Genomic DNA, 14,614 nt, shown 5'->3' with positions numbered 1-14,614 from the left:
TTATCTAACCTTTTATTTAACCTTTATACCTCCCCTCCTCCCTCTCACCTTCCGCTCCCTCTTCTCCTCCCTTCTCTTTTTAGGGTTCTCAGGAAGCCAGTAGGCAGACTGTACTTTGCAGGCACAGAGACAGCTACTGAGTGGAGTGGCTACATGGAGGGGGCTGTTCAGGCAGGGGAGAGGGCCGCCAGAGAGGTGAGAGCCTTCACAATGCAGTAATACACTCCCCTATACTCTTAGAAAAAAGGGTTCCAGAAGGGTTCTTCGGCTGTCCCCATAGGAGAAACCTTTTTGGTTCCATGTTGAACCCTCTGTGGAAAGGGTCCTTCATGGAACACAAAAGGGTTTTACCTGGAACCAAAAGGCTTCTAAATGGAACCTAAAAGGGTTCTTCAAAGGGTTATCTTATGGGGACAGCTGAAGAATCCTTTTAGGTTCTAGATAGCTAATTTTGTTCTAAAAGTGTACATATTTATTTGGACAGTGAAGCTAAAACTTTTCATTTGACTCTATACGCTAACATTTTGGATTTGAGATCAAATGTTTTATATGAGGTGACAGTACAGAATGTCACCTTTAATTTCAGGGTACTTTCATACAGTACATACCTGTTTTACCGTTTCCAAATGAATGCACTTTATATCTAGTCCTCCCATTTTAAGATATCATAGGTATTTGGACAAATTCACTTATAGTGTACTACATTTAGTCAAAAGTTTAGTATTTGGTCCAATATTTCTAGCACACAATGACTACATCAAGCTTGTGACTCTAGAAACTTGTTAGATGCATTTGCAGTTTGTTTTGGTTGTGTTTCGAATTATGTTGTGCCCAATAGAAATGGTAAATAATGTTTTGTGTCATTTTTCAGTAATTTTTATTGGAAATAAGAAAATAATATGTTTCTGAACACTTCTACATTAATGTGAATGCTACCATGATTATGGATAATCATGAATGAATCGTGAATAATGATGAGTGAGAAAGTTACAGACGCACAAAATTATGCCCCCAAAACATGCTAATCTCTCACCATTAGTAATAACAGGGGAGGTTAGCAGGTAGCGGGTAGGAGCATTAGGCCAGTAACTGAAAGGTTGCTGGATTGAATCCTGGATTGAGCAAGACTGTTAACCCACTGTTCCCCGGGCGCTGTGGATGTCGATTAAGGCAGCCCCCTGCACCTCTCTCTTTCAGAGGGGTTGGGTTAAATGTGGAAGATACATTTCAGTTGAATGCATTCAGTTGTACAACTAACTAGGTATCTCCCTTTGTCTTCAATTTTTTTTGGTCCTGACAAGAAAAAAACTGTCAGGGGAGGTTCCCTTCTGCACTGTTCAACCAATCCAGTAAATGTGGAGGAGAAGTGAAGACGGAGTTTGTCCAAATACTTATGACACCTTCAAATGGGGGGACTAGATATATAAGGTGCCCTGAATTCTAAATGGTAAAACAGATACGGCAGGTAGTTTAGTGGTTAGAGCGTTGCACTAGTAAGCGAAAGGTTGCGAGATCGAATCCCTGAGCCGACAAGGATAAAATCTGTTGTTCTGCCCCTGAACAAGGCAGTTAACCCACTGTTCCTAGGCCGTCATTGAAAATAAGAATTTGTTCTTAACTGACTTGCCTAGTTTGGTAAAAAAAAATACACTCTCTTTGGAAAAGTATTCAGACCCCTTGACATTTTGTTACGTCACGGGATTTTTCTAAAATGTATTAAATTGTTTGTTTTCCTCATCAATCAACCCATAATACCCCATAATGACAAAGCTAAAAAAATAAATGTGTTTTTTGGTGCTAATTTATAAAAAATAAAAAACTGAAATATCACATTTACATAAGTATTCAGACCCTTTACTCAGTACTTTGTTGAAGCACCTTTGGCAGGAATTACAGCCTCGAGTCTTCTTAGGTATGACACTACAAGCTTGACACACCTTTATTTGGGGAGTTCCTCCCATTCTTCTCTGCAGATCCTCTCAAGCTCTGTCAGGTTGGATGGGGAGCTTTGCTGCACAGCTATATTCAGATCTCTCCAGAGGTGTTCAATCGGGTTCAAGTCTGGGCTCTGGCTGTGCCACTCAAGGACATTTAGAGACTTGTCCATGAAGCCACTCCTGTGTTGTCTTGGCCGTGTGCTTAGGGTCGTTGTCCTGTTGGAAAGTGAACCGTCGCCCCAGTCTGAGGTCCTAAGCACTCTGGAGCAGGTTTTCATCAAGGATCTCTGTACTTTGCTCCATTCATTTTTCCCTCGATCCTGACTAATCCCTACCGCTGAAAAACATCCCCAGAGCATGATGCTGCCACCCCCATGCTTCACCGTAGGGATGGTGCCAGGTTTCGTCCAGACGTTACACTTGGTATACAGGCCAAAGAGTTCAATCTTGGTTTCATCAGACCAGAGAATCTTGTTTTTGTAAAACTCCCAGCGGCCTGTCATGTGCCTTTTACTGAGGAGTGGCTTCCGTCTGGCCACTCTACCATAAAGGCCTGATTGGTGGAGTGCTGGTTGTCCTTCTGGAAGGTTCTCCCATCTCCACAGAGGAACTCTAGAGCTCTGTCAGAGTGACCATCAGGTTCTTGGTCACCTCCCTGACCAAGGCCCTTCTCCCCAGATTGCTCAGTTTGGCCGGGCGGCCAGCTCTAGGAAGTGTCTTGGTTGTTCCAAACTTCTTCCATTCAAGAATGATGGAGACCACTGTGTTCTTGGGGACCTTCAATGCTGCAGAAATGTTTTGGTACCCTTCCCCAGATTTGTACCTCGACACAATCCTGTCTCAGAGCTCTATGGACAATTCCTTCAACCTTATGGCTTAGGTTTTGCTCTGACATGCACTGTCAACTGTGGGACCTTATATATACAGGTGTGTGCCTTTCCAAATCAGATCCAATCATTTGAATTTACCACAGGTGGACTCCAATCAAGTTGTAGATACATCTCAAGGATGATCAATGGAAACAGGATGCACCTGAGCTCAATTTCGAGTCTCATAGCGAAGGTTCTGAATACTTATGTAAGTAAGGTATTTCTATTTTTAATACATTTGCAAAAAAGTGTTTAACCTGTTTTCGCTTTGGTATTGTGTGTAGATTGCTGCATTTTTTTCTTTATTTAATCGATTTTAGAATAAGGCTGTAACGTAACAAAATGTGGAAAAAGTGTAGGGATCTGAATACTTTCAGTGATGTGTACGCCGAGGAACTTGAAGCTTTCCACCTTCTCCACTGCGGTCCCATCGATGTGGATAGGGGCATGCTCCCTCTGCTGTTTCCTGAAGTCCACGATCAGCTCCTTTGTTTTGTTGACGTTGAGGGAGAGGTTATTTTCCTGGCACCACTCTCCCAGGGCCCTCACCTCCTCCGTGTAGGCTGTCTCGTCATTGTTGGTAATCAGGCCTACTACTGCTATGCTGTCTGCAAACTTGATGATTGGTTGGAGGCATGCATTGCCACGCAGTCATGGGTGAACAGAGAGTACAGGAGGGGGCTGAGCATGCACCCTTGTGAGGCCCCTGTGTTAAGGATAAGCAAAGTGGAGGTGTTGTGTCCTACCTTCACCACCTGGGGGCGACCCGTCAGGAAGTCCAGGACCCATTTGCACAGTGCGGGGTTCAAACCCATGGCCCCGAGCTTCATGATGAGCTTGAAGGGTACTGTGGTGTTAAAGGCTGAGCTATAGTCAATGAACAGCATTCTTACGTAGGTATTCTTCTTGTCCAGATGGGATAGGGCAGTGTGCAGTGCTATGGTGATTGCATCGTCTGTGGATCTATTGGGGCGGTAAGCAAATTGAAGTGGGTCTAGGTTGTCAGGTAAAGTAGAGGTGATATGATCCTTAACTAGACTCTCAAAGCACTTAATGATGACAGAAGTGAGTGCTATGGGACGATAGTAATTTAATTCAGTTACCTTTGCTTTCTTGGGTACAGGAACAATGTGGATATCTTGAAGCAAGAGGGGACAGCAGACTGGGATAGGGAGAGATTGAATATGTCCGTAAACACTCCAGCTAGCTGGTCTGCGCATTATCTGAAGACACGGCTAGGGATGACGTCTGGACCAGCAGCCTTGCGAGGGTTAACACGCTTACATCTTATGTCTGAGCCATTGAATTGCGACTCCACTTTGTCTCTGTACTGACTTGATTGACTTACGGAGGGAATAACTACACTGTTTGTATTCAACCATATTCTCAGTCACCTTGCCATGCTTAAATGTGGCAGTTCTGAGCGAATGCTACCATATATTCACAGTTTCTGGTTTGGGTAGATTTTAATAGTCACAGTGGGAACAACATCCCCTATACACTTCCTGATGAACTCAGTCACTGTATCCGTGTATACGTCAGTGTTATTAGAGGCACCCCAGAGCATATCCCAGTCCACGTGATAAAAACAATCTTGAAGCATGGATTCCGATTGGTCAGACCAGCGTTGAATAGACCTTAGCACGGCTACTTCCTGTTTGAGATTCTGCCAATAGGAAGGGAGGAGCAAAATGTAGTCGTGATCTGATTTGCCGAAGGGAGGGCGAGGAAGGGTCTTTTAGGCATTTCGAAAGGGGGAGTAGCAGTAGTTGAGTGTTTTCCCAGCGCGAGTACTACAGTCAACTACAATCAATGTGTTGATAGAACTTCGGTAGCAATTTCCTTAAATTTGCTTTGTTAAAATCCCCAGCTAAAATAAATGCGGCCTCAGATATGTGGTTTCTAGTTTGCATAAAGTCCAGTGTAATTCCTTGAGGGTAGTCGTGGAATCGTCTTGAGAGGGAATATACACGGCTGTTACTATAACCGAAGATAATTATTTTGGGAGGTAATATGGTTGGCATTTGATTGTGAGGTATTTTAGGTCGGGTAAACAAAAGGACTTGAGTTTCTGTGTATTATCACTATCACACCATGAGTAGCTAATCATGAAACATACACCACCTGTCACGGCCGTTAAAAGAAGAAGACCAAGGTGCAGCGTGGTGAGCGTACATTTTCCTTTATTTAATAAAAATGACGCCGAACAAAACAATAAACACTACAAAAACAAACCGTGAAGCTAAAGGCTATGTGCCCTAAATAAAGTCAACTTCCCACCAAAGACAGGTGGAAAAAAGGGCTTCTCAATCAGAGACAACGATAGACAGCTGTTCCTGATTGAGAACCCTACCCGGCCAAAACATAGAAATACAAATCATAGAACATAGAATACCCACCAAACCAAAATAGAGACATAAAAAGGATCTCTAAGGTCAGGGCGTGACAGTAACCCCCCCCCCCCCAAAGGTGCGGACTCCGGCCGCAAAACCTAAACCTATAGGGGAGGGTCTGGGTGGGCATCTATCCACGGTGGCGGCTCAGGTGCGGGACGCAGACCCCGCTCCACCACTGGCTCACCACACTTTGGTGGCACCTCTGGTGCGGGGACCCTCGTCGCCGACCACGGACTGGGCACCCTCGTTGCGGGCCCCGGACTGAGCACCCTCGTTGCGGGCCCCGGACTGGGCACCCTCGCTGCGGGCCCCGGACTGGGCACCCTCGCTGGGGGCTCCGGACTGGAGACCGTCGCTGGAGGCTCCGGACTGGAGAACGTCACTGGAGGCCGTCGCTGGAGACTCCGGACTGGAGGCTGTCGCTTGAGGCTCCGGACTGGAGAACGTCGCTGGAGGCTCCGGACTTGAGAACGTCGCTGGAGGCTCCGGACTGGAGAACGTAGCTGGAGGCTCCGGACTGGAGGCCGTCGCTGGAGGCTCTGGACTGGAGGCGTCGCTGGAGGCTCCGGACTGGAGGCCTTCGTTGGAGGCTTCGTGCCATGACTCCTCACTGGAGGCTTCGTGCCATGGATCATCACTGGAGGCCTCTTGCCATGGAACATCACTGGAGGCTTCGTGCCATGGATCATCACTGGAGGCTTCTTGCCATGGATCATCACTGGAGGCTTCGTGCCATGGATCATCACTGAAGGCTTCTTGCTATGAATCATCCCTGGAGGCATGGTGCCATGGATCATCACTGAAGGCTTCGTGCCATGGATCATCACTGGAGGCTTCTTGCCATGGATCATCACTGGAGGCTTCTTGCCATGGATCATCACTGGAGGCTTCGTGCCATGGATCATCACTGGAGGCTTCTTGCCATGGATCCTCACTGGAGGCTTCGTGCCATGGATCATCACTGGAGGGCGGAGACGTATGGGCAGTCTGGTACGTGGAGCTGCCACAGGGCTCACCAGGCTGGGGAGACACACAGGAGGATTAGTTCTGGGCGCAGGCACAGGACTCACCAGGCTGGAGAGACATACAGGAGGCCCTATCCTTGGCCGAGGCACCGGATACACTGGGACGTGGAGGCGCACTGGAGGTCTGGAGAGCAGGGCTGGCACAACCCGTTCTGGCTGGATGCTCACCCTAGCCTGGCAGATGCGGGGAGCTGGAATGTGGCCACCGGGCTAAGAACGCGTACTGGAGACACCGTGCGCTCCACCGCATAACATGGTGCCTGTACGACGCTCGCCACGGTAAGCACGGGGAGTTGGCTCAAAACCTGACTCAGCCAAACTCCCCGTGGTTACCTCTCAGGCTTCCTTGCCAGCCGTGTTCCCTCGTAACGCTGCCGCTCTGCTTTCGTCGCTGCCTCCGCCTTCCTCAATGCTTCCACCTGTTCCCATGGAAGGCGATCCCTTCCTGGCCAGGATCTCCTCCCATGTCCAGGAACCCTTGCCATCCAGGATGTCATCCCATGTCCATTTCTCCTTTTTTCCACGCTGCTTGGTCCGTTTAGAACACAGAATACCCACCCCAACTCACGCCCTGACCAAACCAAAATAGAGACATAAAAAGGATCTCTAAGTTCAGGGCACGACAACTCCCCCCTTCTTTTTCCCGGAGAGTTTTTTATTCCTGTCTGCGCGATGTACTGAGAACCTAGCTGGCTGTATGGATGGGGACAGTATATCCCGAGAGAGCCATGATTCTGTTAAACGGAGTATGCTACAGTCCCGGATGTCTCTCTGGAAGAAGATCCCCGCCCTGAGCTCATCTACTTTATTGTCCAGAGACTGAACATTAGCGAGTAATATACTCGGAAGCGGTGGATGGTGTGCACACCTCCTGAGTTGGACTACAAGTCCACTCCTGAATACCTGTTCTCCAAGGAGGCGTCTTGGAGCAGCCTCTGGGATAATTTAAAATGCCCTGGGTGTTACGAACAAAGCATCCAATTTGGGAAAGTTGTATTCCTGGTCGAAATGCTGGTGAGTTACCGCCGCTCTGATATCCAAAAGTTATTTCCGGCTTTATGTAATAACACACAAAACGTTATGAGCTAATAATGTAAGAAATAACACACAAAAAACATTATACTGCAAAGTTGCTTAGGAGCTAGAAGCAGAGCTGCCATGTCTGTCGGCGCCACCTTACAACTTGATCTTAAATCCCAATGCTGGAGTATTTAGCCAAATTGAAAGGTTTAGCTTCACTGTCCAAATAAATACGCAGGGGAGTGTATATTTATTTCATATAACCCCCAAAAAAGAAAAATGTAAATTTATTACAAAGAAATTGTGGTACACATGGTCTTGTGTATTGTTTTGTATTGTAAAGGAATTAATTGTTGTTCCAGATCATGTATATGATGGGCAGGATTCCTCAGAATCAGATCTGGCAAACAGAGCCTGAGTCAATGGTAAGGATTTCAATACTTTATAAGTCACATATAAAACTAATTTAAATCTAAATGTAAAGTATCTAAAGGACATTAGCGAATGTAGACCTAACTTTGTGCCCCCATCTCTCTCTTGCTCTCTCTCACACACAGGAAGTCCCACCACTGCCATTCGTTACCACCTTCTGGCAGCGGAACCTCCCGTCGGTGGGTGGGTTCATCAACTTCCTGGGCGTAGCCTCTGTCCTGTCTGTTGCCACGGCAGCAGGCCTTTTGGCCTATAAGAAGGGGCTTCTCACCCGGAGTTAAACCTAAACCCCTCCCACTTTCCTCCTTCTTCTCTCCTGCATCTCTACAGAGCAATTCTCCAATGGCACCCTATTCCCTTTACAGTGCACTTCTTTTGACCAGAACAAGAGTAGTGCACTACTTTTGACCATATATGGCTATGATTCTAAAGTAATGCACTATATAGAGAACAGGATGCCATGTTAGACATAGCCACTGTGTGTTATAGGCCTTGGTAAAGACTGTTTAACCCTGTCATTCACTACTGTACCATCGCCCCCATCCATTGTTCTAAAACTAGTGTAAACAGTCTCCCAACAGACCATCTCTCAAGACCAACTCACAATAATGTTGTCTGTTCTGCTAAGATTTGTGTCTTTGACACCTCAGATTTGCAATGGAAGATGTGAGTGGATAGAGAGAAAGAGTGTGTGTGTGAGAGAGAGAGAGGGGGGAGTGAGAAAGAGAGCAAAATAAACCAAAATAAGTCTGATTCAGACTCTTTAACCAATGAAGGATGACAACTAAATCAGAGTTATTGAAAAAGAAAACAGTAGCTTTTCTGATGACCATTATCATTCCAGAAATTGCCAATAAATTCACAAACCTGCGTTGACTGTTTGAGGATAGTGAAGACTAATTTATCTGTGTGTGTGTGTGTGTGTGTGTGTGTGTGTGTGTGTGTGTGTGTGTGTGTGTGTGTGTGTGTGTGTGTGTGTGTGTGTGTGTGTGTGTGTGTGTGTGTGTGTGTGTGTGTGTGTGTTACCTCCGTGTTAATTACCGCTGCTGATTTTAGGTGCTGACTGATCTGATCTCTAATGGCATAGAAGCTGTAACCAGCTCTAAGATGACGTTTAGTAAAGTCATAATAACAGTTTAGTAACGTTATAATAGTGTCCGAATACCTGTGTTATTAATGTAACCAGAATCCTGCATCTAGAGTTGTGTCTCCATCAAGCTGCTCTTAATAGTCATGGTATGCCTTTATAGAGAATCTAAGTATTTTAATGTATTTCCTCCATATATCATGATTTCTGTCATTGTTGTTTCCATTCTAATCTCCTATGAGCAAATTTGAAATATCATCACTTTATATTTGCCATAGTTTACAATGAGGCTCAATCCTCGATGATAATCATAAACTGTATGTTGAAGATGCCCATTATACTTGGAAGTCATTTTAGAGACAATCCTTTTATTGTCTGGGTCCTTAACCATTTAAAAAAATACCAAACTAAACAAAATACTAAGAATATTACTACAGTACTACAAACATGTGATATTCTGCCCTTATCAAAAGCTAGAGCTCCATCCATTATGTCACTACCTAACCCTGTGTGTTTGTGCGTGCATGTGTTTGTGCATGCATGCATGCGTTTGTGCGTGCATGCGTTTGTGCGTGCGTACGTGCGTGTGTGAGTACACTTATTGTGTCTGTCTCTCCATGCATTATTGTGTGTGTGTGCGTGAGTGTGTAATTATGGAAAGACCTTATTTGTAACCATTCTATTTTAATGCTCTCGTTGCTACATGTTGAGATGCTGTATTAGATTTATCACAAAAATATATTAGGCAGTATTTATTGAGCAGGCTAACCATTAGCCAGGGAATTATACACCGACTATTTAACCTTATGAAATTGCTTCTCCCATCAATTTCTGCTGAAGCCAGAGCATTGAGTTTCCTTATAGCTATATTAAATTTCCCCATGGTACTGAATAAATAGTTTCACCGTTTTTTCAGCAGATATAGAATTTTTTTCCCCCCAACAAAAATATGTTTTGAAAAGATTTCTATCCAATCAGATATATCCCTCTATTTTTTATTTTGATTATTTTTTACAAAACAACAGTGGAATTAAAAGATACTGCTCCTCAGAAAATGTGAGGGAATTAAAAGATAAATAAATAGTTTAAATAGATTAACCAAATTATAGCTCTAAGTAGATAAGAGTATCAACCTGTAAACCCATCTGTTCTGAAGCGTACTGTACATTTGTACATTGAGTGGTGGATTAACGTGGTGTCGTCCCGAAGACGTGTGCGTACGTCGTGAGTATAGTCTGTCGTGCCTTATTACAAGTCGTGGTGGTGTGTTGTCATTTATCAAGTGCCTGTGTAACTATGAAACTCTTTTCCCGTCCCCTCCTCCCACTTTCTCCCTCCTCCCACTTTCTCCCTCCTCCCCCATTTGGCATTAACTAGAGCTGCAACCTCATTGGCCATTCTTGGATTGAGTGTCACCCTCCTACAGTAGAACAATGACTGAGCTCTGTTTCCTACAGGATTAGCTTAGCCTCTGGCTAAACAAACAATCAAGCTAACTTCCATGATACTACAGTTAGCTTTCTACCACCAGTGTGTATGCGTGAGCCTTAAAATGGCAGACTGTGAACTGTGTAAATTCGCCCATCCGTCTCCAGTGAAGCTATTTAGGTGTTCTGTAATGTTGTTGTTGATGTACTCCTCTGATAAGCTATCTATCCCTTACTTTAGCTTAGCTTACATCCTACCTTGGCACTAGACTTTAACTGCTTACCCCAGGCCCCAAGCATTGCATCTTTTTGCACTTGATTCGCCTCAACATAACTTTTGCGACCTGGTTGTAACTAGAATCTGACGAAGAGGGATTGGACAACAATGTCAAGAAAGATTTCAACATTCTCTAAGAAGTATAGTAGAAGTATAGTCTTTATATAATCTACATTATAAAGTTGGTGGTTCGAGCCCTGAATTCTGATTGGCTGAAATCCTTGGTATATGAGACCGTATACCACGGGCATGACAAAAACATATACTTTTACTGTTCTGATTATGTTTGTAACCAGTTTATAATAGCAATAAGGCACCTCTGGGGTTTGTGGTATATGGTCAATATACCACAGCTAAGGGCTGTATCCAGGCACTCCGCGTCGTGTCGTGCTTAAGAACAGCTCTTAGCCGTGGTATATTGGCCATATACCACACCCCCTCGGGTCTTATTGCTTAAGTATATAATGATTCTGAAAAGTGAATGGAACTACAGGAACCAACTGGAACCTTTAGAACTACAGCTCCCAGCTGCTCCCCTGATTCCCTATATGACATCATCAGTGTCCAATAGATGCAGTAAAGAGGTACATGGAACGCACACTGTGGGGGATAGAAGAAGGATGCCAGATTGGCGCACATTCAACAAATCTGATCTAACAAAATGGATATTCGTCAAAACTGTCATGTGGTTACTAAAGTCTGATTTGGATATATTTGGCTGTTTTTGCTGCATAACATGTAGAAGTTGTGACTGCTAAATGCTAACTCCTGTTCGTATAAGCTGGTAGCATAGCTAGCATATAGAAATCGGTGGTGCTAGTCAAAGTTGTTTTTAACTGTAATGCAGTTGATTGGTGACGACATGAACATGTATTGTGGTTGAAATCCATATAAGATTTTATACTCAACATACAGTAGTGTGGAATACACATATAAACAATAGCCCAAATTTAGTTGGGCGGGGGCAATGAGGAGATTGAGGATCTTTACCCTACTGCCCCCCCCGCCACATTTCCATGGAGTTCCATTGACCTCTTTAACACTTCTATTCCTATCTGTGTCTGGTTGTTGAGCTGAGATTGTTCTAATCTATTCCATCCCTCTCCCACTGGCTGTGTGTATGAAGTCTCCAACTTTCTAGTCGTGTAATTGCATTCTTTAATGTCTTTGTATGATTTCTCTACAAAGCTGATGATAAATTATTTGAAATGTACCTCCTACTGGTCTCGGAGTCATTTATCCTTTATGTGTGCGTGTGTGTAGGACTGCAGGGCAGGATTGTGAACTAGACAGATCAACGCATGCGAGTGAGTAAATTAATGAGTTAGATACAGTGCATTTGGAAAATATTCAGACCCCTTGACTTGTTCCAAATTTTGTTACATTATAGCCTTATTCTAAAATGGATTAAAAAAAAATTCTCCCCTACATCAATGTACACTCAAAACCCCATAATGTGCAGATCCTCTCAAGCTCTGTCAGGTTGGATGGAAGCGTCGCTGCACAGCTATTTTCAGCTCTCCAGAGATGTTCGATCGGGTTCAGAGACTTGTCCCGAAGCCACTCCTGCGTTGTCTTGGCTGTGTGCTTAGGATCGTTGTCCTGTTGGAAGGTGAACCTTTGCCCATGTCTGAGGTCCTGAGCGCTCTGGAGCAGGTTTTCATCAAGGGTCTCTGTACTTTGCTCCGTTCATCTTTCCCTCGATCCTGACTAGTCGCCCAGTCCCTGTTACTGAAAAACTTCCCCGCAGCATGATGCTGCCACCACTATGTTTCACCGTAGGAATGGTACCAGGTTTTCTCCAGACGTGACGCTTGGCATTCAGGTCAAAGAGTTCAATCTTGCTTTCATCAGACCAGAGAATCTTGTTTCTCATTGTCTGAGAGTCCTTTAGGTGACTTTTGGCAAACTCCAAGCGGCTGTCATGTGTACTTTTACTGGGGAGTGGCTTCAGTCTGGACACTCTACCATAAAGGCCTGATTGGTGGAGTGCTGCATCGATGGTTGTCCCATCTCCACAGAGGAACTCTGGAGCTCTGTGAGAGTGACAATTGGGTTCTTGGTCACCAACCTGAACAAGGCCCTTCTCTGCAGTTTGGCCGGGCAGCCAGCTCTAGGAAGAGTCTTGGTGGTTCCAAACTTCTTCCATTTAAGAATGATGGATGCTACAGAAATGTTTTGGTACCCTTCCCCAGATCTGTGCCTCGGCACAATCTTGTCTCGGAGCTCTATGGACAATTTCTTCAACCTCATGCCTTGGTTATTGCTCTGACATGCAGTGTCAACTGTGGGACCTTATATAGACAGGTGTGTGCCTTTCCAAATCATGTCCAATCAATCTCAAGGATGATCAATGGAAACAGGATGCACTTAATTTCGAGTCTCATAGCAAAGGGTCTGGATACTAATGTATATAAAGTCTTTCTGTTTTTAAAAACCTGTTTTCGCTTTGTCAGTAGGGTGTATTGTGTATAGTTTGATGAGAAAAATATATAATTTAATACATTTTAGAATACGGCTGTAACGTAACAAAATGTGGAAAAAAGGAAGGGGTCTGAAGACTTTCCGAAGCTAGTAACCTTGAACTGTAGTCTGTGGTCTCCAGATGTTGACCTATAGCCCTGTTTATACCTGTAGCTAACGTGCATCCTTTGTCCTGATCTTGCCCAATTTCTGATTGTGCTCACATGTTTAGACTGGTGTAGATGATTAAAAGACGCATTGTGATATGATTGTGATCAGATCTTTCTGACCACCTCTGGAGGTAGTTAGGGACCCATTGTATCTGGATATTAATCAAGTGTAAACAGATCTGGGCTTCAAACTCTTTAAATCATTATAATGGCCTTTAAAATCAATGACAGGTAGCACAATTGACTTATGGCATCAACAATTGTCTTAAAATAAATACATTCCTATTATTTTGAAAGAATATCTGTAAAATAATTTGGGCACCAGGAAATTTGGTCTCAGTGCGGACACAGTAGACGGATAAGAGATACATTTTAATGTGTGTAGATGCGACAAACCACGAAACCCACATGTTAATGCAAGGTGTAAACAAGGTCTTAGTCTGAGTCCAGTGTTAAGGGGTGTCCTTTAAGCCCACTGCACACAACTAACTGTCTGGCTGGAAGGCTGGCTCGGATCTAATGGGTGGGCAATGTCAGGCATACACAACAGGCTGCAGTACCTCTAGCCTCCACATAGTGGCAGTAGCCAGTCACAAATTAGGCTCTCTCCAAGGGGAGAACGACTGCCCCCTCTCATGTGAACAGAATATTGCTCCTTTAAGTTCATATGGGTTAGATGGAATACTAACTGAAATACGGACACTGACTGTAGGCCTATGACCTCTCACATGTAGCATAATATAATATTAACTCCTGCTAAATTATGAATTTCTTGCAGTAAAGTGATACAATACATTTTAATTTTGTCTCTGGAACAAGAGTGGAGGTATATGATTAATTTTTTCATCATCTCTTGATAAAATGTGAATGTGTGTGTAATGTATTATCTTTGACACTGTTATGCAAGCAAACAGTATTTCAACCACATAAAATATGCACCCTAGACAAACTGATTGTCTTATCAGCCCAGTCCAAGCTCTTCTCTGTCCTGGTACCCCAATAGTGGAACCAGCTTCCCCCTGAAGCTAGGACAGCAGAGTCCCGGCCCATCTTCCAAAAACATCTGAAACTCCACCTCTTCAAAGAGTAACCCCCCCCCCCCCCCCCCCCCCCCCAGGCAAAAATGTCAAATAAAGCCTTTCATGATCTAACACTCACACTTTGTTTTTCTTACTAGCTCTGACTTTGCTGATAGCTACTTTATTGAAGGGAAATGTACTTACTATGACTGAGATATGTGGTTGTCCCACCTAGCTATCTTAAAATGAATGTACTGGATAGATTACTAATGCACTGGATAGATTACTAATGTACTGGATAGATTACTAATGCACTGGATAGACTACTAATGTACTGGATAGATTACTAATGCACTGGATAGATTACTAATGCACTGGATAGATTACTAATGCACTGGATAGATTACTAATGTACTGGATAGACTACTAATGCACTGGATAGATTACTACTGCACTGGATAGATTACTAATGCACTTCATAGATTACTAATG

General features: G+C 44.1%; 1 protein-coding gene across 1 annotated transcript in view; it reads left to right on the top strand.

Moving 5' to 3' along the window:
* The window catches only part of mao (monoamine oxidase), a 75,265-nt gene extending 66,704 nt beyond the window's left edge, over nucleotides 1–8,561 (top strand). The window contains exons 13-15 of the mRNA XM_055870325.1: nucleotides 84–195; nucleotides 7,610–7,672; nucleotides 7,805–8,561. Coding sequence (XP_055726300.1) covers nucleotides 84–195; nucleotides 7,610–7,672; nucleotides 7,805–7,960 — 331 coding nt within the window. The 3' untranslated portion in view covers nucleotides 7,961–8,561. The remainder of the gene's footprint in view (nucleotides 1–83; nucleotides 196–7,609; nucleotides 7,673–7,804) is intronic.
* The last annotated feature ends 6,053 nt before the right edge of the window (nucleotides 8,562–14,614 follow it).

The sequence above is a fragment of the Salvelinus fontinalis genome, chromosome 19 (genome assembly GCF_029448725.1).
Source record: "Salvelinus fontinalis isolate EN_2023a chromosome 19, ASM2944872v1, whole genome shotgun sequence".
Lineage (NCBI taxonomy): Eukaryota > Metazoa > Chordata > Actinopteri > Salmoniformes > Salmonidae > Salvelinus > Salvelinus fontinalis.
This window is presented reverse-complemented; position numbering and strand designations above follow the sequence as displayed.